The sequence below is a fragment of the Pygocentrus nattereri genome, chromosome 27 (genome assembly GCF_015220715.1).
Source record: "Pygocentrus nattereri isolate fPygNat1 chromosome 27, fPygNat1.pri, whole genome shotgun sequence".
Lineage (NCBI taxonomy): Eukaryota > Metazoa > Chordata > Actinopteri > Characiformes > Serrasalmidae > Pygocentrus > Pygocentrus nattereri.
Window position 1 is genome coordinate 16,225,565 of NC_051237.1, and position 27,081 is coordinate 16,252,645.

A 27,081-nucleotide genomic window follows, 5' to 3' on the forward strand; every position below is an offset into this window, starting at 1 on the left:
GACATAAGCACTTAATAAATGTTCAAGTAGTGCTTCATAAACACATTATTCAGTGCTTATGAATGTGTTATGAAGCCCTTATGGAGGTAGACTTCAAATAGTCACGCCAATAAAGCTACTTTGAACTGGAATTTGAGAGAGAGAGAGAGAGAGAGAGAGAGAGAGAGAGAGAGAGACACAGACAGACAGACAGACAGACAGACAGACAGAGAGAGAGAGAGAGAGAGAGAGAGACACAGACAGACAGACAGAGAGAGAGAGAGAGAGAGAGAGAGACACAGACAGACAGACAGACAGACAGACAGACAGACAGACAGACAGACAGAGAGAGAGAGAGAGAGAGAGAGAGAGAGAGAGAGAGACAGACAGACAGACAGACAGACAGACAGACAGAGAGAGAGAGAGAGAGAGAGAGAGAGACAGACAGACAGACAGACAGACAGACAGAGAGAGAGAGAGAGAGAGAGAGAGAGAGAGAGAGAGAGAGAGAGACACAGACAGACAGACAGACAGACAGAGAGAGAGAGAGAGAGAGAGAGAGACACAGACAGACAGACAGACAGAGAGAGAGAGAGAGAGAGAGAGAGAGAGAGAGAGAGAGAGAGAGAGAGACAGACAGACAGACAGACAGACAGACAGAGAGAGAGAGAGAGAGAGAGAGAGAGAGAGAGAGAGACAGACAGACAGACAGACAGACAGACAGACAGACAGACAGACAGACAGAGAGAGAGAGAGAGAGAGAGAGAGAGAGAGAGAGAGAGAGAGAGAGAGACAGACAGACAGACAGACAGACAGACAGAGAGAGAGAGAGAGAGAGAGAGAGAGAGAGAGAGAGAGAGAGAGACAGACAGACAGACAGACAGACAGACAGACAGAGAGAGAGAGAGAGAGAGAGAGAGAGAGAGAGAGACAGACAGACAGACAGACAGACAGACAGACAGACAGACAGACAGACAGAGAGAGAGAGAGAGAGAGAGAGAGAGAGAGATTAAATAAACTTCTGACGTACTCTAGATCTGGTCCGATGTCTCCACCTTTCATCCCAGTTTAGCGCCGTCTGGAGACTTTTCGGACGCTGTCCACCGTCTGTCGCGTATGCTCCTTTAACGAAAACACGGCGTGACGTCAGGCATCGCGTTTAAATGGTGAGCACGAGGCGCGTCGCTCGCGAGAAGTTTGAGAAGCTCAACATGAGCGGAGGAGCCGGGGACGCGGGCAGAGCGGAGGAGCAGGAGAAGCGCGCGCCTCTCGGAGCGGGATGTGTCCACAGTGGATTAGAGTGCTCGGACGGAGGGAGTACCGGAGGAGCGCGCGCGCTGCGCACAGTGACGGCTCGGAGCCCCGGCGCGGTCAGAAGTGAGCAGCGATGAGGAGAGCTGCCGACGAAGCGGCGTCGACCCGCGGAGCAGCCAGAACACGGAGCAGTGGCTTTGTTTCACAACTTGAGCAGTGTTTGAAGAGCTGAACTAGCCCGAGCGTCGCCCCCTCTCTCCCCGACATAAAAACCACAGATCCGCGCCGGGGAACGACGTGACATGCTGAGCTGGGAGTGTCGCCGAGCTGTTAACGGCTGCGCGAGCCGGACTCGTTTGTCAACAAAAGTCGTTCCTGTCAGGAAATGGCGCTCCGGCGTGAGGGAGTGAGGGAGTGCGTCAGTGAGTGAGTGAGTGAGTGAGTGAGTGAGGGGAGCTGGGCTTGATGGGGGAAATCGCCAAGGTCCCAGAAAAACTCGGAGCGAAAAACATGCCGTCCGTGACCCCATGGAGACATGGCATATAGGGTCCTGTCCAGCCGCATCGTGCCGCCCTCCAACAAGTTAAGCAGAAGGTTCCTCTTCGTGTTCACGCTCTCGCTCTCCTTCACCTATCTATGCTACAGCGTGCTCTTCTGCTCGGGCACCGTCATGCCGAGGCTGCACGGCTTTGAGGAGCACGGCTGCGCGCGCTTGGAGAGCGCCGGGGCCAAAAAGCTGCTGCAGAAGGCGCCTTTCTGCGCCGCGGAGAGCGCGCAGAGCGGCCCGAACGCGGCGCTTCCTCGCAGCGAGGCGGCGAGTCCCGCGCGCAACCAGAGCGGCAGGCGCGCGGCGGCGCAGAGCGCGCGCACCGAAGCCGCGCGCTCCAAAGCGGGCAACGGCACGAGCGCGCAGCGCTACGGCAACAAGAAGTTACCGAACGCGCTGATCGTGGGCGTGAAGAAGGGGGGCACGAGGGCCGTGCTGGAGTTCATCCGCATCCACCCGGACGTGCGCGCGGTGGGCACCGAGCCGCACTTCTTCGACAGAAACTACGACAAAGGCTTGGACTGGTACAGGTAAGCGCCCCCTCCAGCGCTCTGAGGTGGCCTGGTGGGATTCACACGGCAGCTGTTGCTTCCGTAGCGCCCTGTCGTTAAGAGGCCGCATGTAAAACTTCCTCCGCTTAAAACTTCCCGACTTGCAGAGGAGAGAACGTGAGCCAGGCAGGCGCTGCTTTCAAGCGGAGAACTTCACTGTGTCCCTTTATCCTGTCCCCTTTATGTGTTGAAACAATTTAAAATGATTAAGACTGGCTTAAAAAATGACATCTGTAGAACGGCAGTGCTGACTTGGACGTGAAACAGCAGTATGGCTTTTCCTTTGGAAACTGATAAGGGAAAAGGTGGCGTCTGCATGCATCTATTACTTACGTATGTACTTGACAGATACAGATGTGTATTTTTGGCCAGAGGGCTATTGAGTGATAGCAGAAGAGGGGAGAGGAATGCTTCAAAACTCAGCAGAGCCAACGCTGCCGCTGCTGAGATGGAGCTGTTTGTGTGAAATCATACCGAGGCTGATAACTTGGCCAGGGAGCCAGGGTGAAATGACACAGAATGATTGCGGTGTTAGATTTCAGGAAGAAAGTGTTCAGATAAAGGGCAACAGAGGCCTTTTTTTTTCGCAACGTCGTAAAGTTTCATTAAACCTTGCCAAGGAGAAATACGCCTCATATTGAGCAGCGGCTGCCGATCTGGATCTGAGCTTTCTTACTGACAGCCTGCCATTCAAACGTGCCTTTGGGAGCCATTGGGCTGGTACCTGAGACCGGCATGGCTATACGGTGTATGAGGCTGGGGAGCAGGGGGTTCTGTGAGAGTGTAGCAGACCTCCCACTGCCAGCACTGCATACAGCTCAGGGCTCAGTAATTACATACACATCACATCCCTGCTGAGACAGAACACACGGCTGGGAGAGCGCTAGTATGCGTGGCATCCCCCGAGACTCAGAATCCATAGGAGTCTACAGAAGATAGTGGAGCGAAGGGGGGCCCTTTAGCCATTAGCAGGTGTTTCCGACAACTCCTGTCTGCTCAGTCGTGTAGAAAGCCAAGCAAAAACGCACTCTGCACTACTTGTGCTGGTACTGGGGCCACGCCACTAACCTTTAGTCTGCTGCGCCTAAGGTGACTGAAGCAGGCAATGTTTGTGAGACGTGTAAATCGATGGTGCCGGGTTCTAGCTTGGAAATGTAGATAGATTGAGATAAAAGGATGAAGAATGAGATTAACTATGGTATTTTGTAGTGTTGAATGAGTAACAAATGAATATTAGCCTTGTGGAAGTAGACAATGGAAGTGGAAGCAAATGAAGCTCACTTTTTACATTCTTGTCTTCATTATGTGTGCTTAACTAGACCTTGGTAACATTCAGTAAGACTTATTGATGCATCAGATGCAGTATAGTCAGTAATGGGGACACGTACCATTTACCATCATGCACCGTACCATACCAGCACCATACAGAAGAAATATAGTCTTTGACACATTTTTTTTATCACCCACCAGTGCTTGCTTTGACACACCGTCACCGCTGTTGCAGGCACACACACACACACACACACACACACACAAGCCCATCAATACTATTTGTGGACTGGTTAATTAAAATGCCATTGAGGCCAAGACACTGAAACAGTTCCCCTAATCCTCTCTGAAAGCAATTTTACTTTAGCTCCTGACATCTTGCAATAAAGGCCATAAGTAATGAAAAAGACGATTGTCTGATGAACTTAAAAGTTCCCTTGAAAGTTCCCTTAATAATTCCTTTTAGAGCCTTGTTATTCATTTTATTTCAATCTTGCTAATGACCAGGCCCGTCCATTAAATTCAGTGGGCACTGCCTGGAACGCTGTTCATGGGTCTTAACTATGAGTGTCCACGTCTGAAATAATGAGATTCTCATAAGCAGCGGTGATGCCCATGGATGATGTGTGGATCGGATGGTTAATTGTTGAGCTCTGTGAGCAGACGGGCAATTTTTTTCCACCCATTCTCAATGAGTAAGCTCGTGAGAAATGAGCAGGACAAATGCTGCGAAGTTCATTAATGCGTTTCCAGAATAGAAGGTGGCACACGGGATAATTTGTATTGTGCGAGCCTGTCTCCCCATTGTCAGTTAACCCACCTGGCCTCGTGAAATGGACATCATGCGCAACCACAAACAATTTCGCCAACACCCCAGAGACCAATGGCTCCATTTTCCACTGGATCATAAAATCAAACAAATACTCACCGCTAGACACCATCCAAACTTAAAAGGGCATCTATTGATTTTTAACTGAAGCCAGGAGCACTTCAAGTAGATTTCCAGAGAAGTGCTCAAATTGTGAGAAAGGCCTTTTAACATTCGCTGCGGCCCAGAATTTCCTCCTGGTCCGCCATTAATTGGCTCGGAGGGGAAGGCAGGGGAGAAACGCTGCAGTCAGAGAGGTTGACGAGGACAGAAAGTTAGGCGAAGCTCATTTAGCAGGAAAGACTACACGTTCCTCTGCGAACATGTGAGCTAGCCTGCTGCCATCGCTAATGGGAATTCCTAATCCCAGTAGAATCGTGGGAGTTGGAGAACTTGCCGTAACATTAATTATCAACACAACTTTCCCATAGATATGTCCCTCAGGAAAAGGCCAGAGTGCTGGAATGTTTTGATATGGTGGGTTTTAGCTTAAATTACTCATTAGGGCTGAGTGGCATCAGTGGAAGCTGGAGGTAAACATGAGCCACGCAAAGACTCCGGATGTCTACCTATGGGAGTCTATTATGGGATGGATTGGATTATGGATGAATTCTGTTTGCTCTTAGTCGCTCTGGAGGCTAACCACAGGATGCCTTAGTAGCTTGTGGCAAGTTATTGCGTTCACCAAGACCGATGTAATTAAGACTGCTGTTTTTGCTCAAAAATGTCCCAAAAAAAAGTAAACGCGTGTTCATGGTAGCACACACAGTCATCTCAGTGAGGCCCTGTATGTTCATCTTCTCAAACTCGCAGTGCTTGTAACACATTCATTATGAGAACACATCCCGTATAATCATCAAGATTGTTAGTGCTGCAAGTAAATACATAATGATATTGTCACTGCTGTGACACAAAGGTGCTTTGTGGCATTCAGAGCTCAGGCTGTAGACAAGTAAGTGCAGGCATTAGTGCTCAACTCTGGCTGCTTTCAGGTGGCCTGCCAGCCATTTGCATTTCTGCCTCACAACGAGTAAAGCCAGGCTGCGTCTCATTATGCCATGCTAATGTTCCCATTATTTCCTGCAGCTTTGCAATGAGCCTTTTAAACCAGCAGAGGAGGAAAGACAAAAAAAAAAAAAAAACTTCCAAAGAAGCAAGTAAACAGAATGAAAAGTTCAGCTAAGCTGACATGTCCTGAGATAAAGTGTGCTATTTATATAACTTGCTGCCTTATGAAAAAAAAAAAAAACACACAACATAGTGCACCCACAGTTAATTAATCTGAAACTATGACAGTTAACTGAAAAGCTCATTGGAGATCGTGCAACCGGCTGGCCATCCTTAGAGCTATTCCTTTGTCAGAAAATGAGAGGAATTTTCACTCTCTTCACTTTTTGCCTTCAAGAGTTATCTTCTGAAGCAAGCAATTTTCTGTATGGCTTTTGAAATGAAAGATTAATATATTCCATTCTAGGAGACAATGGCACTCATACGCCACCAAAATAACTCGATTAATTTTCTGGGAGAATAAAATGGTACCCAATGTCAGGAAATATGTCATCGTTTGAGGAAGGTTCCATGTGCCGTATTTTAAGGAAAAAGGCATGAGCAATTTCTGACCAGCCTAAGAATGCAGCTTGTTAAATATCACCTTCAGCTGTTTGACCGAGCATCATGCCAATTTGAAACGGTTTTATTATAAAATATAGATCAGTGGTCAAGGATTTTGAAAGAGCTGAAAATTCACCTTGACAAAAATAAGGGCTCCTGACTTTGGGCCTACCTTCATCTGATTTTCCTTTCACCATCAGCAATTTTGTGAAAAAAAAATTAAGTAAAAAAATTACCAAATAACAGGAGTGGCCAATAGTGCAGTGCTAGATGGGTTCTTTAGAGATATTTTTCAGTGGCACTGGTAAAAACATCATCAACAGTGAAAACAACAACACAGTCACAATTCCCAAAATGCTTTTTTTGCGTTAAGGTTCCTTTTCTCTGCAAGAAATACTACTGTATTGGTTTGTGTCATAGTGAGCTCTCTCAGGTATTAAGCTCCATGCAATGCACAGCTTCTAGATCAGTGGTCCCCCTGGAGATCGACTTTCCTGCAGGGTTTGGTTCAGCCTGCATCTAATATGTTGCCTAATGCATTTGATCCAGCAAATCAAGAACTTCTGAAGAAGTCAATTAGCTGGAGCAGGTGTGGCAGACTGTGGTTGGAACGACACTCCACAGGCAAGTAGATGTGCAGCACTAAGATCAGTGACCGCTGTTCGAGACAGTGCTATTATATTACGAACAAGGATCATTATACATCATTACAGTTTCTATATATACTGTTAGTTCTGTATGCTGTAAGTCAGTGTCATGAAGTGGTATTGTACAGTTACCCAGCTCTGTGAAGAATGAGTGTGCGAGTCCACCCTGCACTGCATTCCATCCATCATCCAGCAGACATCACCTTTTTGAGAGCTTCCCCTCCCAGGGACCGTAGCTGAAGTAAATGAGACCAAAAATATCATTGTGCCGCTGTAGAGCGAAAAGACGTTTCCGCTCCGACACAAATGAGTTTGCGGATTGACAAGTCTTCTTTTTTCATCTTTTTATAGTCTCTGTTGAGGAGGAGTCTCTTTGAGTAAATACCCATGAAGCTTTACAGCGTCGGCGTGTGCTTTTTTCTTGACTGAGCTCAGATGCTCCACAGTGAAGTGTAAGGAAAAATGATCACTCGGTTTGCCACTGCATCCTAGTAATGCAGTCTATTTTAGAGTCAGCAGTGATCTAATTGCTTTCAGTATATCTGGACAGATCAATGATGCCAACAGGCTGCTGTTGTGTGGTTTCATATGTTTCAATTAAAATGCAATCCATACAATAATAAAGAAAATCGATATAGGCTGGTGGGCAACTAGGAAAAGCACCTTGTGCTAAAACACTGCAGTCTGACACGTATTAATCTTTCAAGAGGAATATGGCTGATGTGAATCCGTTGTATTAGTAATGAGAGCTTTATAACGGGTCGTCTTGAAGGAGCTCTAATTCACATAGTCATATTATTGACATCCCTTGTCATATTAGCGTTATACCTTACCTAACGGTTGTGTTTCAGTGGCTGTCTCGAGTGATTCTTAGTTAACTCTTGCGATACTTCCTCCGGGCTCAGCAGCTGATGATTAATGGTCAGACATCCTCCCTGAAGAAAATGTAAGTGAATGAAATATTAATGAGCTAATGTATTCGAGAGGAGCCAGAATTAAGTCATTCCTTCTTATCAGGCCAAGGAAGTGTGGATTGCAATTAGTAATTAGTTTGTTCACTGGCTCAGGGATTATTTGAGGCCTTGTTTATTAGAGCCTTTCCACGTATAAAAGAAATCCTGTCTGTGATTTGTCGATTCCAGTTAAATTTCAAGACTGGTTTCTGGCGGACGTGAGCGCAAAGATTCAATCATAGCCTTTGTAGATTTAACAAGCTGCCACTCTATGCTGCACTGATATTTATTTGAGTATTTCGTTTCAAACAGCATTGTAAAATAATTCAGTTGTGCATTGCTGGACCACAGTATGCATAATTAAAGAGCTTGTGCTCTATAACAGAAGCAGGTAGAGGGGCCAGATGTTTTGGCAGTAAGAGTAAAACTATAACTACCACTCTTAAACACAGAAATGATGAAGAGAGCCACTTCATGAAAGATGCAGGAGGTTCTGAAAGACTCCCTGTATTTGATTTGGAAGTCCTTGGCATTATTATCTTGGCTTGATCAGCTATTATTCTGCCTAAAGAGCTGATGGGACTAGACATTGATGCAGGCATAATGAGGATTTACTGATCAAGCATGGACATGTGTAGAATGGCTCGCAGGCAAATCGGCCACAGTAAATTATGAACACCACCGATGTTTTCCTAATCCCCGCTAAGACTGCACCTTTAGTCCAGGATATTATTGGGCTCAGTATTAGTGGGGCTGATGGCTAGCGTCTGCTCCTCTACAGGAAATGGAGGGCATTGTCTCAGCCCGGCTCTGCCATCTGGACGTGATTGATGGTTTCCAATTTAAATACCAATCAGTGGCGTCTTAAACATTACTGTCCAAACCTCCACCTCGTCATAAAGCACTTTCATTAGCACAATGAGTCTCGGATTAATTATGTAGAAACACTGTCATCGTTATCTTGTTAGCGGTTCGAAGGGACTGCAGCTAATGCAATATTGCTGAGCCTACAAGCATGCATTATCCAAATATGCCAAGGTTAACCTTAATACCTCTGGGATTGAGCCATTAGATTTCTGTGGAGCTTCCTGTAGGGAGACTAGAAAGGATCACTATGTGTTTGAAAGCATAAGCCCAAAGCAAACGCAAGTCAGCAGTCATGCATAAATTGCTTGAAAGACGGGCTTCACAGAGGAGTGTATTAAAGAACGAAGCGCAAACACCCTCCTAGCTCGGTTTGGGAGGTTTTACATAGAAGCTGTGTAGAGCATCAGGGGACAGGTGTGCCAGGCTGAAGCTGCTTGAGCAAACACTAAGTGAAGATAGATACAAGAATAGTCTTTATTCCCATAGCTGCTCGAACGCCATCAGGAGCAGGCTTTGAGGTCAGCTTATATTGATCGCGCATCCAAAACTGACCTTTACCTCAGCCTTTGGTGGGCATTTCTGACGGCCAAGAGACCGGACTTGAATTCTTACAAGCTGCAATTTGCAAAGCTTATAAATGAAACGAAAAGATTTTGGCGGCACATACACTCTAAGCAAAATGGGTTCTAATACCAAATACAGTAAACTAAATATGTATACTGTAAAATAAATAAATAAATAAGTACATTTGTAGAAGCCTTTTGTTTCAGACGGTTTCTAGTGAAAATCAGATTCTGCCTACATCTTACACACAAAACTTACGCAAGCAGAAAGTTTGGGCAAAAGTGGGTGGAGAAAATGTTGACCAACAGAATAATACCGATTAAACTCTCAAGACCAGACATTCCTGTGTGATAATATGCAGCACAAAATATATTGTGATATGGCCACAAGATGCACTTGTAGTCTATGTTAATGTTTCTTAACCTCTATTTTCTTAGCTGGAGTAACACTATCGTCATCGCTGAACGTCCGTTTTCTGTCTTGTCTTAAGTTTGTTGGGGGCTCTCGTTTCCCACTGTAATCTGCAGTCTCAGTAATTTGAATGTAAAATCGCACGCAAGTTTGAAATATGAAATTATGAAAGATTAACTAACATCTGCATGATTTGAAGTTTTCTATGGCAACTTCTATGGGTTTATTCTGGAACCCTGTGTGGAAGTCAAGAACCATCTAGGAGGCTTCATTTTTAAGAATGGAGATTAAAACATGTGTTTTCACCTGCAGTAGTTATTTTTACAAGCGCAAGGCAAATCTACAACAGTTTAGTCACATTCTTCCATGTACAGACAGAATTTAAGACACAGTTAATTTGAAAAGAATGATTAAAATGTCAGAGTCAAACCATTAATGTGCCTTGACTTTAATAGATAACCTGACCAGGCAGCTGTGATGTAAATTACTCAACCAAATAAATGAAAATAGAAGTAGAAGGGGCGACAGTTAGATGGCTCTGAGGAAATCGACATTATTCTTCTCATTGCGAATGTGCCCTGCTATACACAAATGCATGACAATTTGCAATATGTGCTGAGTGAAACGTAGCTGAAAGGCAAGGTCAGCATTAAGCATGGCTTCAGCCCTATTTGTATGTGGTGTTTAAAATGATTATGCCATTATAATAAGCACCACAGCCTTCATACAGTTGACCCAATATATATATATATATATATATATATATATATATATATATATATATATATATATATATATATATATATATTTGGATGCTTTACCCATTTAACCATTGGTAAACTTTGATTTAGTTCTTTAGGTTACTTCATAAAATTTTGAGCAAAATGTTTTTGTTCAGAGACAAATGCTTTTAGCACAACATCTAACTGATGGTAGGCTGTGCAGAGAAAGTCCAGTTCATCCAGTCTACTCTTTGAAATTCTTTTTAAGATATTACTTGTGTCATTACCGTTATACTGGTATGCAGATAAATGCAGGCATACAAACACAGCAAAACATGCTGATTACCTCAGCACTCATGTAGTAATTTGCAGCCTGTTTTTCTAGTTTATTGTCCATGTAGCATACATCAGAGTTTAACTAGTTAATGATTTAAAGGGGGTGGGAGGAGGGTGGAGCCAGTCTCTTGGGGTTAGCTGTTAACCATTAACCTAGCATGGAGACTAGCTGTCTTTCCATGAGCACTGTCTAAAGCACTTCTAACTCAGCTATTTGCTTCAGGCGAGGCTCTGGTCTCAGCTTACAAGCCAAGAGGCCGTACAGCTTCTCCACTAAAACTGCGAATGCTTCTGACAGTTGTAGATTAAAGCTCAAGACACACATAGGAGACATATGACTTTCAGAGGTAAAATAACATTCAGCACCATTTTTGCCAGGCTCAGAGAAACCACTGTGGGCTTTACATACACTCTCCTTTATCATGTTTGGGTTTAAAAGCAATATTGACATCTGTATACATGTTGTTCATATCTGTTTTTATGTTTTGTTTTGCCCAATAAAAATATTTTAGATTTATTTCACTTTTTAAATATATTTCTTATTAAAGTAAAAGGACATGCCATTGTAAATCTACAAAAAAAGCTTTAATTAAGCATCCACAATTGTTTATTTGGAAAAAAATATATACATAATCACTTTATTGTGATATTTACCAAAACCATTAGTAATCCTAATTATACTGTGATATAAATGTTTGTTTATACTTCCCACTACTAAGCACTACAATGAAAGTAGAAGGAAACATCGAAACCTGGAGCTGTTTTTCTTACAGTGGTGTCAGTGAGCTTATGCTCATTGATGGTATCATGAATTCAGAAGTGGTCATTCTGGCTGCATATCCCCTGACCCCACTTTGAAAGAATACTTTGCCAAAAAAAAAGTTAGACTTTTTATTCCTAACACAGTGAATACATTTTTAAGAAAGACACAAATGTTCAGTTACTTTTCAGGGCAGCTGTATGTCTCTATTTTATTTATTTTATTTAACCTTTATTTAACAAAGAAGTCCTCTGATTTTAAAATCTCTTTTCAAGGGAGACCTGGATCAAAGGACATTTTTAAAGGAAGACTCAAAACGCATCTCTATTCATTAGCTTTTGAGGTTGGTCACAGGTGATGCTTTTGTTATTTATTGGATAGTGCTGCATTGTTTTTATGGTTTTATGTTGTTTATGAATGTAGCTGTACTGTTTTTATAGTTATATGTATCTGTTTTGTTTTATCATTCTATTTTTAGTACTTGTTGTTTGTGAAGCACTTTGTAGCTGTGCTTAGAAAAGTGCTATATAAATAAATGTTTACTTACTTACTTACCTGGTCAGGACACATTTCCAATTGTAGGAATAATGAAAACAGATATGAGGCAATTTAAATAGAACATGCTCAAAATGGACAAAGAACAACAGATACATAATACAAAGCTAAACATTTAACAAAAAGCAATTTAAAGGAACTACTAAAGATTTAAATCAGAATTTTATCTTCAGGCTAGAAAACACATTTAAGATGCGCTTCTGTTGATCTCTGAAGGCTGTACCTCTTAAATGAGCTACTGTTCAATCTTAATATTGCAAAAATGACAGAGCTTTTGATTATTTACAGGTACTGACAATAAATATGTTCCATATATACTTTGTACTGTAAATGTAGTTCTTCATGCCTGCTGGTCGTTGCTTTGAAAGCACTGGCTTTTATTTTAAAGAGAGCAATGTGCCCCTTCTGTCAGAGTTTCTGTGGCCATTATTGTTCTGAAATCTCTAATTGTGGTTCCATTGACCATTAGAAGATGCCCATAAACTAAACAAAGTAAACATTAAGTGAACATCATTAACCAAACTGTGTTCACCACAACTGTAGGTGTTTCTAAGTTTTCTTTCAAGAGTCATGATAGTTGTCATAATATGCATAGATGCCAAATTTGCCAAAAGAGAGAACAAATTTGTTCACATTTTATTCAAGTTTAGCTCTGAATAAGTATTAAAAGTCCTGTCTGCTGCACAGAAAATGAAAGGAGAAGTTGGTCAATTTCTCCTGGATTCCACTATCGCTGATCATATACGCTATAAGTGAATGAGCACCCTCATTCATCCTTTACCATCTGGTCTGTGCACTTGCAGTGTATGTAACACGTTTGCAGCATGTGTACAGATTTGAGAAAGTGCCAACAACAAAGTTCTAAATAGCTGCTTTTGAAGCGGCAACAGAAGCTGTGGTGACCACAGCTATTTTGGTGGCCACAGGATTTTGTTTATGAGCTGGCCAACACAGCGCCGAGTGTGGCAGCCAGGCTGGTAGCTTTAATGTCCAGAGAACTACATTAAAGTGTAGTGGGCTGCTGGTAATCATATACTACAGCTTTTATATTGCTCTTAAACATAGCAAATCAAAAATGTTTCGTCTGCTGTGGCTGCAGGAAAAGAACAAAGGCCTAATAGCCTTTTTTTTCAGGCCCTTGAGTTCTGCTGTAAAAATACTAACCACCTGCCTTCGGAAAAAGCAGTTTTTTCCTAGCTGTGCAATACAAGTGGTGTTCCGAATGCCGATGTAGTCTGTCTGAATGTGAATTAAATATTTTACTTCTAATGATATGTTTATTTGAATGCTGCGAAAGCTGCATCCGGCATAAGCAGTTGTTGTAACCACTTATGATAAGTGTCAACCTCTAGAGCTGATAACCCTTCACAGCTTCCAAGCTGTATAAATTTACAGATACCTCTGGAGAATGTTTCTGATATTAAAATCATTAGCAACAACAACAGTTTTTACAGCAATTAAGTCATGAGAGAGAGAGAGAGAGAGAGAGAGATTGACAGTGAGAGTCAGGTTGTGTCCTGAGAAGAGCAAAAAGTCTAGCAATTAACATCATTTATCTTTGCCAATGCCTTGGGCCTCAATCATTGTGCTGTATACTTAAGCAAGTATTTAAGTATGTTACATTGAAGATGCAGAAACTTTTTAATGTTTTTTTTTTCCTTACAGGGAAGACAAACGAAATCTTAGCTCGCTTGAATGACTGTGCACAACAACAAAACTTCACCTAAATCAATGTATGCCCTCACCCTTGCTCCATCACTCAGCTACATGACTACATGGTAAAACAAAGGAAAAAGCACATCTGAGCGATATGAATTATTGATGTTAATTTCTGGAGTTTATGGGAAAACTATCAGACCAAATGTCCCATATTCCAGGCTTATATGGCTGTAAACTGTGAAAAAGGTATGATAACACTTTACTGTAGGGTACTGTTCATAAGACTACATAGCACCTACATAACCTTGTCATGACAACTGACATAACCCAACATAAATGTGTATGAACTATTATTAAACTAGGCATCATGCGCTATAAACATGACTTGTGCCAATTTTGATCAGTTAACTAAAGTAGCCTTTATGACAGATGACGCCTCTTGTACGCATGTATGTAGTGTTATGTCAGTCGTCATGTAGGCTTATGAACTCTACCCTATAGTAAAGTGTAAACAAAAGTATTTTATACATGTAAACTGCATGGGTTTGACTTATGACTTCTAACCAGCATTTATGAGATGTTATTTTGCAAAGTAACATGGTAGATTAATAGTAATCTACTGAGAAAGCAGCACTGTACCTTTGCCTTCTGAGCAATGAAAACCTCTTTGCAATGCAATGAATGTCAGAGAAGCAGCAGGCTTTAGTAGATGTGCTATATGTGCTATATCAGACATAATTTACATTTAGCTGCGATGCTCTTTTAATTTTTTGAAAATGATGTGAAGATTCCCATGCTGTGAATCTGACATCTTGCTTTTAGTGAAAATAACCGGCACACAATCTTATGTCAGTCACATAGCATGCTGCCTGTCAGAAATGGCTCTTAGTTCTGCTTTGTGATTTGTTTCACTTTTAAAATCATAAAAAGAGTCAGGAAAATGACAGTAAAAAGGCATGTCTGGTAGAGAAAAGTAACTGATATGCATTTTTGAAGAATACTGTGGTATGGTAATAAGCATAGATTTTGTAGATGAGAACGTTCGACTGGCACAGCAGCCGAACTACCTCATCCCTACTTTACAAAAGCCAATACATTTTGCCACACATGCACTTTTTCCTCTGCATTTTCTTCAGGATCCTCTGACTTACGAGGTGATTAAGAAGCTGAAATATGAATATTGGCATGCTAACACTGCTCACACTGAATTGACATCCTAAAACTGGCAACCTCACCAGAATGCCACACACAAACCAGTACGCTTTTTCCAGTGTGAAAGTTTAATGGCTTTGGCAGTTTTAGACTATAGTCCGACTAGGCAGTACATAATAACTTTGAGGTTTCACAGCAGACTTAGTTTTCATACGGCATCATTTCACTGCGCAGGAAGAGGGCCAGCTCTGGACATTTGGGGGATTTTTCTAGGCTTTCATGTACATGCACAGAAGTATTAAGGAGTAAACCTGAAACTAAACAAAAGGTGACTGACAAATGGGATTAGCCCAGTATCAGGTTAACATGCATAAAAATAATATTTTAAACAAGATTATTTTTGTCAACTATTTCATCAAAATGACATTCTCCTCTTAAAGAATGTGACCATTGTTTAGTTAATTAAGTCATGTTTAGGCTTAGCTTTTGCCATAAGCTCCCAGCTTAACCCTGGCAACTTTAAAGGTTCCTAAATGGTCCTTGGATGTGCAGTTCTAGAAAAAAAAAACTTACATTGGCATGGAATCTTTACATTTTTCACACTTGCACACCTGATTTATTAAGAAAATGGTTCTTCCAGAAAGCCTGTACTTATTAAGAATGCACAATTAAGAATCAACAACCCTGGTCTTTGACATGTTAACCTTTACATGAAGATATCCTATATGTGGATGCTTTAATCATTAGGGCCAGTTTCTCAGACATGCTTTAGGTTTAGCCATGGACCAAACTATAGTGGCAGTTGTGTTTTTCTTTCAAAATCCTGTTTAGTCCTGGGCTTAATGTGGGTCTTGGAAACCTTAATGTTGCAAGAAGCTAGGGTGCCTTTACTCTATAGCCAACATCACCAACATCACCATTCCCATACACGTTTCTATTCAATTTGATATGCGAGTATGATCTTGTCAACAGGCCCTATTCATGCCATTCATGGCGCTGTCCAACTACCTGCAGGCCAAACTACAAAACTGAAAAGAAAGCGGAGGAAGAAAAGCAACATGGACAAATAAATGGCAGACAATTAATGCCGGTGTATCTTTCAGATGTAATATGACCATGGCCCAATGTCAGTCCTCATTACATTAAGATGGTAGATGCGTCTGAAGTAATGAACTGAGTAAGCCCTCGGATGAATTGGAATGTCAATCGCTATTAGGAGCAAAAGCCACTGATAGCATCCATCAGGAATCCCCCCTTTGCGCATGTTGTAAACATACAGTGTGAAGACGGATTTTTGTGTCTGGGAAGGATTTAAAAAGTAATTGTTGGAGAAGTGTTTATCTTGTGGTGCTTCCCATTTTTTAAAAAAACATGACGGTAATTGTTTACTGTCTAACTTGTTGATGGAGAGAATTCAATTAGGAATTAATTCGTCTTACTGCCATGAAAGACCAAGTTCAAAATTAAGAAGCTATTTCCAGAGACCGTGATAAAAAAAGGTCTGGAAATTGCACCTTGCATGCTTTCTTGATAAGTTAATCATTATTTTAATTACTACAGATTATGGACAGACATTAATTGATGCAGGGATTTGTGTATATATTTGAGCCCACTTGATAAATACAAAGAACTTTTGTGGTGGTGATCAACTGACTAACATTAGTTTTTATTTGTTTGTTTTTAAAATGATATTCCAACACAGTTGGTCTACTGTTCACCAATAAATCTTGCCATGACAGTTCATAATGCAGCTTGCAGCAGGACGGACACAGTGACAGCCAAGCCTGGCCATGCTGTCTTGCACTACCACCATGCTTGTGTCCAGTCAACTCATGACAGATCAGCAAATGGAGGAAACATTGCAGAAACATATAACCGTATTGCTCCTATAACCATATACGAGCTACATAGTTGCCTCCTTATTCCAGTAGAACAAGTAAAGCATCACACATTCCTCAACTGTCAAGATGTTTAGTGTTTGTGGCTGTTGGAATAAAAGTATGTTCCATTTACTGATGTTCTGATTTGTCCTCTATCTCCTCCTTAGTAGTGGTTAAATTGCCACAGTAATGCAAGAGCACAACTGTGCATTTGCAATGCACTACCTGTATGTTTTTGGTGGTAGTATGAGGGGACTCTGGAGTTCTGGGCGACTATGTCTAGAGCAGGAGTTGGCAACATGCGTCTCTTTCACTGCCCTGTTGCAGCTCCACAGCATTAGATTTTTAGGTAAAAAATTAAATGATTCTCCTTTGCAGTAAAATAAAGCTCTGCTGATCATTCTAACACAGGTTAACAATGAATGGTCTTAAACGTTGGAGTTAAAGTGGCCTATTACTGCTGATTCACCCTTTAACCCTGAAGGTTGGCGCGCAGACTGTCCACACAGTCTCGTCTAGCTAGTAGCTAACGAAAAACAAATAGAAAGATTTAAGGGTGAACATTGATCATTTGGAGATGAATGGACTTATTTGCATTTATAAGTTCTCCCAGTTTCCTGAGAATCGAGAAACTGTCAAACACTAAAGAGTCGCGAAGCTTGAGTCAGCTTCTTGTTTGAATTGTCCTGTTCCACCTTAAAAGGTGCAACAGTTACATTCTACCGCAACAGTCACCTTTTAAGGTGGAATGGGAAAATTTAAACAACAAGCTGGTGGACGAAAAGCTGCCTTCAGCTTCATCAAAAATCACACATTGTGAGAGATTTTACACAAAGCTATTTTACTTCTGAAGAAAAGTTTCCTGCCAGAGATGTGAGAAAAGCGGCTATAACTGAGCTAAAGCTTAAAAGTACAAAGTGAGTCTGCATTTATAATATAATTTATATTATAAATTATAATTATACATTTATATTTATAATTTTTATCATTTTTAGCCTAGTACATTAGCACACACAGACATATTTACAGTCAATATGATAAACTTTTACTTCAATAGAATGAATGTAAATGTTGTGGCTCAAAAGGTGGTTTCACTTTTGGTTTTTACTTTTTCACAATGGCTCTTCTTAAAGTTTTGGTTGCCAACCTCTAGCCTAGAGCTGGACCTGGAAGGTTGGACCTCCCCTTTTAATTGTGGTAGGACTGACAGTAAACAGTAATGGAGAAGATGGTGTGGTGACATGGTCATGGGTAACAAAAGGGACAGATGAAAATTTATAGTGTGTCAGATTGAAACGAGGAGGGGGTTTCAGGCATGGTCCTCCCCCCAAAATTCTTTTGAGAAACAAATTCATAGTTATGAGAAGGTTTCCAGACTGTGAATCTGACTCGTTATCAGCCGAAGCAGCCAACGAAAACATCTTGTGGCGACACCAAGCTACCTGCCAGAAAGTACTTGTCCTTTGTTTCAGAATTAAAATGAAAACGTTTTTGTCCTTGGGATATTATGAAGATTCCAGTGATGAGAATCAACTAACACAATATAACTTTCTAATTGACATAAAGGAGAGATATGTTTTTCTTTCACCCGTTGTATAATATCGTTTCAGTGACAGTAAATGGTTTATCTAACCTGTTTCATAAGTAGGTCTGGCTGTTGCTTGGAATAGCTATTCAGCTCACATGTTACAAAATGCATCACTGTTAAATGAAGAGACAAATTAGAGGGACAGTAGTGTGATAACAGGCTGACTGGTACAAAAAGTCCAGACTGTCTGATTTGAAATGAGTGTGATCAATAATAGACCCATGACTGCTGACGCAGGTGATGAACTAATTGAAAACTGGCAACTATGTAAAAGGGAATTGAATCTCCCCCTTTAAAACCATGTAGTCCATTTACGTAACTTTTCAAGATCCCTTCATTCAACACCCTGATCATTCATTGCCAGGCTGGGCTGTTTATCTCAAATGCTGAGTAAAGCTGACTTTACATGGTGCAACTTTCACTCAACTTTAGTTGCTTGAAACTTACATGAAACTAAATTTCACTTGGGTTGCATCATGCAATGACTAATGCACCTCCCTTGAAACTTACTTGAAACTCAGCTGCATCAGTTGCAACCGCATATGGGGCTCAAATCAGCAACTTAAACTTGACTCTTGACATGACTCTCATGCTTCAAGTCAGCCTCTAGATTTAACATTTTTCTCCAGTCTGAAGAAAAGAGCCATGAACAAAACTGATTAAATTAGGACTGTAAACCTTAAAGTGGTAAAAGGTCTAATGCATAGAACAAAGTGCTACATGCCATAAATGAGTATTTTAAAGAACAGAGGCAAAACACATCGGTTGGCTAGCATGGAATGTGAATAGTAAGTACGCTAGCTAGTGCAATCTAATTCATCAAGTTGTCAGATCACATTTCTTACTAATGTATTAAAACTTCCACTGTATTACCTGTTGTAACTGTATAGCTGCACTTTGTAGCTCTACAGTTACAGACTGTAGTCCATCTGTTTCTCTGATACATTGTTAGCCCCCTTTTATCCTTTTCTTCAGTGGTCAGGACCCCATGGACCCTCACAGAGCAGGTACTATTTGGGTGGTGGATCATCACTGCAGTGACACTGATGTGGTGGTGGTGTGTTAGTGTGTTGCGTTGGTCTAAGTGGATCAGACACAGAAGTATACAGTAAGTGGAGCTGATAAAATGGACAGTGAGCATAGAAATAAGGAGATGGTCATAATGTTATGCATGATCGGTGTGTATTTGCCAATATTGATAACCAAAATCATTAAAAACAGAACAAGAAATGTCTATAAATAAATAAAAAATAATCTTATAATAAGCTTACAGCAACCTTACAACGAGAAATATTAGATATATCAGCAAGATTTAGGATAATCTCACTTAACCATTATTACAGTGTAGTATCTCCTTCGACAGTATAATAAAGTTTTTTGCAAAATCAGTCCATTAAGAGGTAACACAAACAAGATGACCATTATGACTTGTGTAATGGAGCTCCAATACAGTCACACAGTGATACTTCAAGGGTGCATTTACGACGTGCGCACAGTGAGAGAGACAAGGCTGATTATGGTACTTTAATGTGCATTCTATCAACATAAAGTTATGATTGGTGGCATGTATTTAAACACACAGTAAAGCTGTTTGGAGGAGAGGCGCCGCTCCATTCTGTGCAAGATTAATGCTCGCCTCTGGCCCTGAACTAGTAAGGCTAACTGAGACACCCTGGCCAGCAGAACACCAATCATAAATCAAGCTAAATGGATCAATATTTCTGGGACTATGGAGGTAACTTATAGTCATTCCGACCCCAGGAAAGCCCATTAAAAACTGGGAATGACTCACATCTGATGGAAACTTGAGGTTATTCTCTGACCCCTGCTTTCATTGCCATGAGTCAGTCAATATAATATTAATCTGTAATATTGCTTTTTGCTAATAAGATACAAATTTCTTCGCTCTTGTCTGCACTGGCCCACAGCAGTAAAAGCTCAGCTTCACATGTCGACATTGATTTAATCACATTTAAAGTCCATTTGTAAATGCAGCTTAAGACTGTCGTAAGAACAGTAAAAAGGAAACACTATAAATTGGACTGCAAATCCAATGACTAATGCTGTTAATAAAGAAGTGCCTGCTGGGTTGTTAATATGAGGTATGTTAAGGAATATCTGTGCAGCCATTGTAGTTTGGCGTGTAATGGATTTTTACTGAACTTTATGAAAAAATATATTGTCAACCCAGTTATTTAAGCGTTAGGTAGCATCTGTGGAACCTGCTGTTAGCAGTCGACCATGTTCCAATCAAAAATGGTCCCATGGTCAATCAAAAGCTTAACTTTCTCCTCTGAGCATGTTTAGGCTCTGTGTTAGTTCAAAAAGTGAAAGATTAAAAGGGTTAGAGGTGAGATATTCTTTCTACCTCCACTGGTATTTTGTAGCCATGGAAGGCTAGCTGCTGTCGCCTCACAGTGAGGAGGGCCTGGGTTCGATTCCCCGGCCGGGTGACCGGGGTCCTCTCTGTGTGGAGTTTGCATGTTCTCCCCGTGTCTGCGTGGGTTTCCTCCGGGTTCTCCGGTTTCCTCCCACAGTCCAAAGACATGCAGTCAGTCCAATTGGATATGCTAAATTGCCTCTGGGTGTGAGTGACTGTCTGTGTCTGTCTGGCGACCTGTCCAAGGTGTATCCTGCCTTCCGCCCGATGACCGCTGGGATAGGCTCCAGCACCCCCACCCCCCGCGACCTTGACGGAGAAGCGGCTTAGAAAATGGATCAATGGATGGATTGATGGATGGAAGACTAGCTACACTAATGTTTCAAGTCATTGACAAAAAAAATGATGAAAAGCCTTAAGTAGTTTGTAGTATTTGGCTTAAATAAAGCAAAAAAATAAACAAATAAAACATTTTCCCCAGAACCAAAAAGATGATTGGCTCTTTTTATTGAAAGGAGGGACAGTCTAAAATACAGCCACTACGTTGAGCATTACAAGCTGTCCCATTAATCATATTTCTTATTTCAGCTGGGTACTGTCATCTCTTCCTGTTATCTCTGACACTGACTTCAGCTTGGTTGGAAAAAGGCATGGAGGTATGAACAGAACTTGTGGGTGAATATATTAAAATCATGCCCAATTGTAAGTTTCACTGCCATACACATGCAATATTGTGTAAGTGTTATCTTGGCCTTATTTCAGGGATCAAATTGAAAGCTATATTATGATGTGCTCCCACATCTGTTACAGTGCATATGGGAGAGGGACCACTCATTAAACTTGTGCATTTTCACTCCTCAGGTTAGTTTTCAATGTGTGCAGTCAAAGTTCAGCTTTGGCTAGAAGCCTGCTTGAACTGGCCTCCCAGCCATGCACGCTTACTCTATAATTGAAAGCACCATTTTTGGTTTAGCTACAACTTCACCTCAATTGTTATTCACCATCTTTGCTGCTAAAGGAACTTTAAAACCCCAGGGAGCCTATCCATTCTATGTATTTAATTTTTTTTTTTATATACAGTAGTCATGTACAAAGCATGCTTTATGAATAATGCTCCAGTGTCCAGAAAATGGCATTACTTATATTTCGCCAAATGGGTCCCCTTTTGATTGAACAGTCCTGATCTTGGGTGAATCTTGTGTAAGCAGCCTCACTTGTCACAATACAGACGACAGAAGGATGCTGTTCATGTGTGGTCATTTAAATATTGGGCCACACAGACAGATCTCAGTGGTTAAATGGTTTTTAAGCAGTTTTACCGTATTTCTATCTTTTTTAAAGATCTTGGTAGATGTTTAATATAGCTCTCAATTTTAGTGTCATACCAACATTTAATATCTTACACTTCCCTGGAAGTGCCACCAGTTTTAGGAACACGTGTAGTAATCAGAAAAACTTCCTTAAGACCAGAGCAGCAGGAATCAAGCAACAAACCGAGTAATAGAAAGTGTACTGCAATCACTTTTGGTCACTGGGTTCTGTAATTAGCTAACAGAGATAGAAACGAAGATAAAATCCATTAGAAAAATCTAAAGCTGTGGTCACACACCCTGGTGCTGGAATTCTGCCTTCCTAGGACTGTTGTTCAAACCACTGTCTGCCACACCTGCACCGGTTAATTAACTTCAGTAGTTCTTAATTGGCTACTTCAGATGCATTAGTGTAGGTATGGGGAGGGTCAGCATGTAAGACAGGTTGGATCTGAACTCTGCAGGAATATATATGTGTTCTGCCAGAATGTGTCAGGAGGCAAGAGTGAAGCAGGAGCAATTTATGAAATAACAATTCAGTGGAAATTAAAGAGTCCTTGACATAGGCCCCATTCTCGGTCCAGGTCTTGGAGCATCAAAACCCTCGCTGATCTTGATGGCAGGGGTGGAGCTACCCCTGGACAACCAGACAGGGACCCAACTTGTGGTGGTGGGGAGGAAGGAGCAGTTATTGTTACAAGGACAGTTATTGGACACTGATTTAAAGCATAACAAAGTCAACTTGATCATATGGCACAGCTGTTTCTAACAGAAAAATGGAAAGATTTTCAGTGTGTCTGAAAAATGTTTTTCAGGACTATTTTTCATGAAGTCAAAATAAAATTCTAATTTGAAAGAATAAAAGATGCGAAATTACATCTTTATCAGGACACTGTCAGGTGTGACCATATGACAGCACAATGTTTTCAAGATGCTGTGGCTGTCCCAGCTGATGTTGATGCTCAAAATGGCCCATTTTTCCAAACTGTTAACTGTTGTGGCTGTTTCCTGACTGTTTCATACTTTTCCACTATTATGGCTTTTCTCTAGCTTTGCATTGGGACTGGGGGGCATTGCGCCTACAGTTAGTTTTGGGAGTGCCAATGACCCCACCCCACCCACCACACCCACGCAAAGTCAGTGCCTTTGTTGAGTGGTGTATTCCTACACATGGATTTGTCTACAATAAAGTCTTCAGAAAACCGTAATAACATCAGTGAACAAAATATCATATACTCAAAGGCCTGCAATGCACTGTCAAGGCAATTAATGTTTTAACAAACTACTGGATGTCACCGCTGTGCTTGAACATTGCCAAAGGATTACTACTCTGTGGGGAAAAAAGAACAGCGGATCGGTTCTTACAATAAAAGACCCACCATGACTGATTGGATTTCTCCTTATGTAGTTCATGAGTTCAAGTCAGAACAACTCCAAAGTTGGAGGATTTGATGGTTTTCTCGAGGAAAACTTGTGAAAATAATGACCTATTTCACGTGTCCTAGATTTCCCAAAGCCTTTTCCTCCATTGTGCATCCGTAATGCAGGTGATGGTGATTTATGACCAGGAGTGCAGGATGTGGCTGAGATTTGATAATTTCCCCCATGCCCTTCAGCATCAAACTCACTCGGGAGATAAGGGACTGGAAATATTGGCTGAAAGTATTAAAAGCTTCTGTGGGTGTGTGTGTGTGTGTGTGTGTGTGTGTGTGTGTGTGTGTGTGTGTGTGTGTGTGTGTGTGTGTGTGTGTGTGTGTGTGTTGATTTTGTGACTAACAGAATCATGATTTTTCACTTTGAGACTTGCACCTACGTACATTGACCATTTTACCCCATCCTCTTCATTTTTCTTCTCTAAATAAAGCTCCAAGTGGAAAATGTCAGCGTTATTTTTACCCCTTCATCAGGAATATTGGCCAGGGTAATTACTTCATTTTGTAGAGGCTGTGGATAACTCCGTTCTTTTGCAAAAATCCACTTCTGGTAAAACAATTGCAGACTGAATTCTCCTTATTTCACATATCGGCTGAAATGTATGTTTAGATTAGCAAATAAAATAAATGACAGCAGCTCATTCTTATCTAATACCCTACCTCAGAGGACATGGTGTTGCTTTAGAATGTCTGAATTGTATAAATGTGTTAGCTCCAGTCTGTTGTAAGTCGCTTGTTAAGAAGTGGTGTTTCACAGCTCAGCCTGAAGTGTGATGTGAAATGTGAAGAAGTATGTGATGGAAAGAATGTGATAAAGTGTAATTTTTCATTAAATAGCCTACATGCATTCTTAATAGCCCTCAAAGTTCTTCTGTGCTTGTTATATTAGCCCCTTAAAAACCCTTTAGGACCTGCATGTGTGCTACACACAAGTGCCTTGCTTTCATGACTGCGTACCTTGCACATTAGCTTCATAGTAGTTACTGAATAATAAGTGTTAACCCTTAGAAGCTGTGACCCTCAGATGTTATTACATATTTATACATATAAATAGTGACTTTTGCAATGAATTACATTTTCAATTGCTTTGCATTCTTTAAACAGTTGTGAGTCTGCCTGTCTGACTTTGTTTTGATGTCAAGCAGCAACAAAAACATGTTAGAATTTCCCACATTTAAATCATAAAATATTTCCATTTGTGCTTATGAGCACAGATTTGGCAAATAAGGTTGCAACATAGGAATTGGCCAGTTTATTGTCCAGACAAGCAATAAGCAGACAGGCAATTTGTCATTTTGTTTTTGGCCGATCTGTGGTGCAGTTTTATGATGTATTTAACATGATCCAGATAATAATGCTCCTGTTAAACGTACAGTGCTCAAAAGTAGTTTGTCATTGTTTATTTTTAGAATGATTTTATTTGTTAATGTGTGGAAATTGTGCCTTACCATGTTCAAATGTGTATATTTCAGCTGTATTATGACTTATCAGTCAGTATTCTGAGTCCAAATGAACCTTACTATGCTAGAAGACATTGATTTGTCCCCTTATTTATTTCAAAACAAATGTTGGGGCAGTAATCCAAATCCAAATTTTCATTCATTTTCTGAAAGATGGAGAAAGTTAAACAGCTAAGGAAATATTTAAGTTGAATTTGTCTGAAAATAATAATGGTAATAAATGATAAAATGTCTGAGAAAGGTTACAGATACGTTGAAAGCTCTAAAATTCTAAAATCAAGAGAGAAAAATGTACTGAATGGGCAGAAAAACACAGGGCATGTTGAAAACCTGCCTGACTAGGGATAAGTTGTACAAATTCATGCACTCAGTGCCTAGAAGAAGAAGAAGCTATCATCCAAAAAATAGAATATGCAACTGACCAAAATGAAGTATTAAACACTGACCTACACAAAGGGACACTAGTATTGTCCCACTAATGTTTCAGTATTTTTCTACTCTAAATTTTTAGTTAATTAGCAGGATTCAATCAGTAAACATGGCTGTTATTGCTGGTTATTATTATTATATAATTTCCTATATATAAATATATATTAATATATAATAATAAATATATTTCTTTTTCACCACTTTGCTCATGCAGTGTGAGCTTTGAAAATAGTTTTTAAAGAAAAGGGAAAGAAAACTGTGCTTGGTCAAATTAACTGTAAAGAATATACATTTCACGATCAGTCCATCTCCAGTGGCAGTGATTAAGATTTGAATCTGAACTTTTGTCAGAATTCTTCTGCTTCTTTCAATGAGATACTAATGAGCAATGATAAGCATCAGATTACACCATGCTTCTGTTATTGCTGGCAATCACTGCAGCTTTATAGGCTTGAGATTAACATTTTAAGCCTAGGAGTTAAGACAGGGATGCCCAATCCTGGACTGGAAGATCTACCACCCTAAAGAGTTCAGACCCAACCCTAAGAGAACACACTTGATTCAGGTAATGAAGGGGCAGGAGAATATTAGAACCAGGTGTGTTGGATCAGAACGCTCCAGGGGGGTAGATTTCCAGGACTGCTGGCTCAAGGGGCTAATCAGTAGCTCAAACAGAAACATACCTGTGTCATTCACCTTTCTCTTTTCTCTCAATCCTTGTCTAGAGGCCTAATGCCGCGCACGCTGGACAGCCAAATCACCATGGAGAAAACGCCAAGCTACTTTGTGACACGGGAGGCTCCGCGACGCATCGCCAGCATGTCCCGTGAGACCAAGCTCATCGTGGTGGTGCGGAACCCAGTGACACGAGCCATCTCAGATTACACCCAGACGCTGTCCAAAAAGCCTGACATCCCCACCTTTGAGGAACTAGCCTTCAAGAACAGGAGCCAGGGGGTGGTGGACACTTCCTGGAATGCTATCCGCATCGGCATGTACATCCTGCACCTGGAGAACTGGCTGCAGTACTTCCGGCTGTCGCAGATCCACTTTGTGAGCGGGGAGCGGCTCATCACAGACCCGGCCGGTGAACTGGGCCGTGTGCAGGACTTCCTGGGCCTCAAACGCATCATCACAGACAAGCACTTCTACTTCAACCGAACAAAAGGCTTCCCTTGTCTGAAGAAGCCTGAGAGCAGCAGCCTTCCCCGCTGCCTTGGCAAGTCCAAGGGCAGGACGCACGTGCAGATCGACCAGGAGGTCATTGAGCAGCTGCGAGACTTTTATAGGCCTTTCAATGTAAAGTTTTACGAAATGGTAGGACACGACTTCAGATGGGACTGACAGGGGTGGGCAGGGGAGGTCGAGGGGAGACCCTGTGTGGAAAGTGCTTCACTTTGTTAAAAGATGAATGAGTCATCCGATCAGATCTGCCAATCAAGGCTGGTTTTATCTGATCCGTAGTCGGTCGACGCAGAAAATGGAAACAGAAAAACCTCAAAGGAGCCCTAAACCAATTAAGACCAAATGCTCTTAGGATATTAAAATAGCTTATAAGCTTACGGAACGATTAAAAAATGCAGGCGAAGTCCAAAGGTGTTCGTACTGTAGCTCAAGAGACTCTGCCTTTCACTTGAAATCCTTTAATACCTTTAGAACAGATGATGGTTCATTAAATCAAGAGACTAACTGAGAAGCTGTCATTCAATCTCAGAGTATTTGTCATGCACAGCACTGTGTCTGTTCACTGTTACTATTTAAAATACAAAACCGTGTCAATCATCTTGATATGAAATTGAAACCCGAGCAGCATACAGTGACTACTGAGGTGTGTCATGACATTTCATAAAATGTAAAAAGGAAAAAAAACAAAATACAAATTAAACACATCCTCAA

At 41.2% G+C, this 27,081-nt stretch overlaps 1 protein-coding gene across 1 annotated transcript; it reads left to right on the forward strand.

Annotated features, from left to right (window-relative positions):
* Positions 1–1,055: 1,055 nt before the first annotated feature.
* hs3st2 (heparan sulfate (glucosamine) 3-O-sulfotransferase 2) lies at positions 1,056–27,081 on the forward strand. The gene is made up of 2 exons (XM_017707464.2): positions 1,056–2,310; positions 25,911–27,081. The coding sequence occupies exons 1-2, from the start codon at positions 1,769–1,771 to the stop codon at positions 26,527–26,529; spliced, it is 1,161 nt and encodes a 386-aa protein (XP_017562953.1). The 5' UTR covers positions 1,056–1,768; the 3' UTR covers positions 26,530–27,081.

What these genes read in the sequence shown, in the direction of transcription:
- hs3st2 (XM_017707464.2), top strand. Translation starts at nt 1,769, where the DNA reads ATGGCATATAGGGTCCTGTCCAGCCGCATCGTGCCGCCCTCCAACAAG. An exon ending in AAAGGCTTGGACTGGTACAG is followed by an intron (nt 2,311 to 25,910) that starts GTAAGCGCCCCC and finishes ATCCTTGTCTAG; the next exon opens with AGGCCTAATGCCGCGCACGC.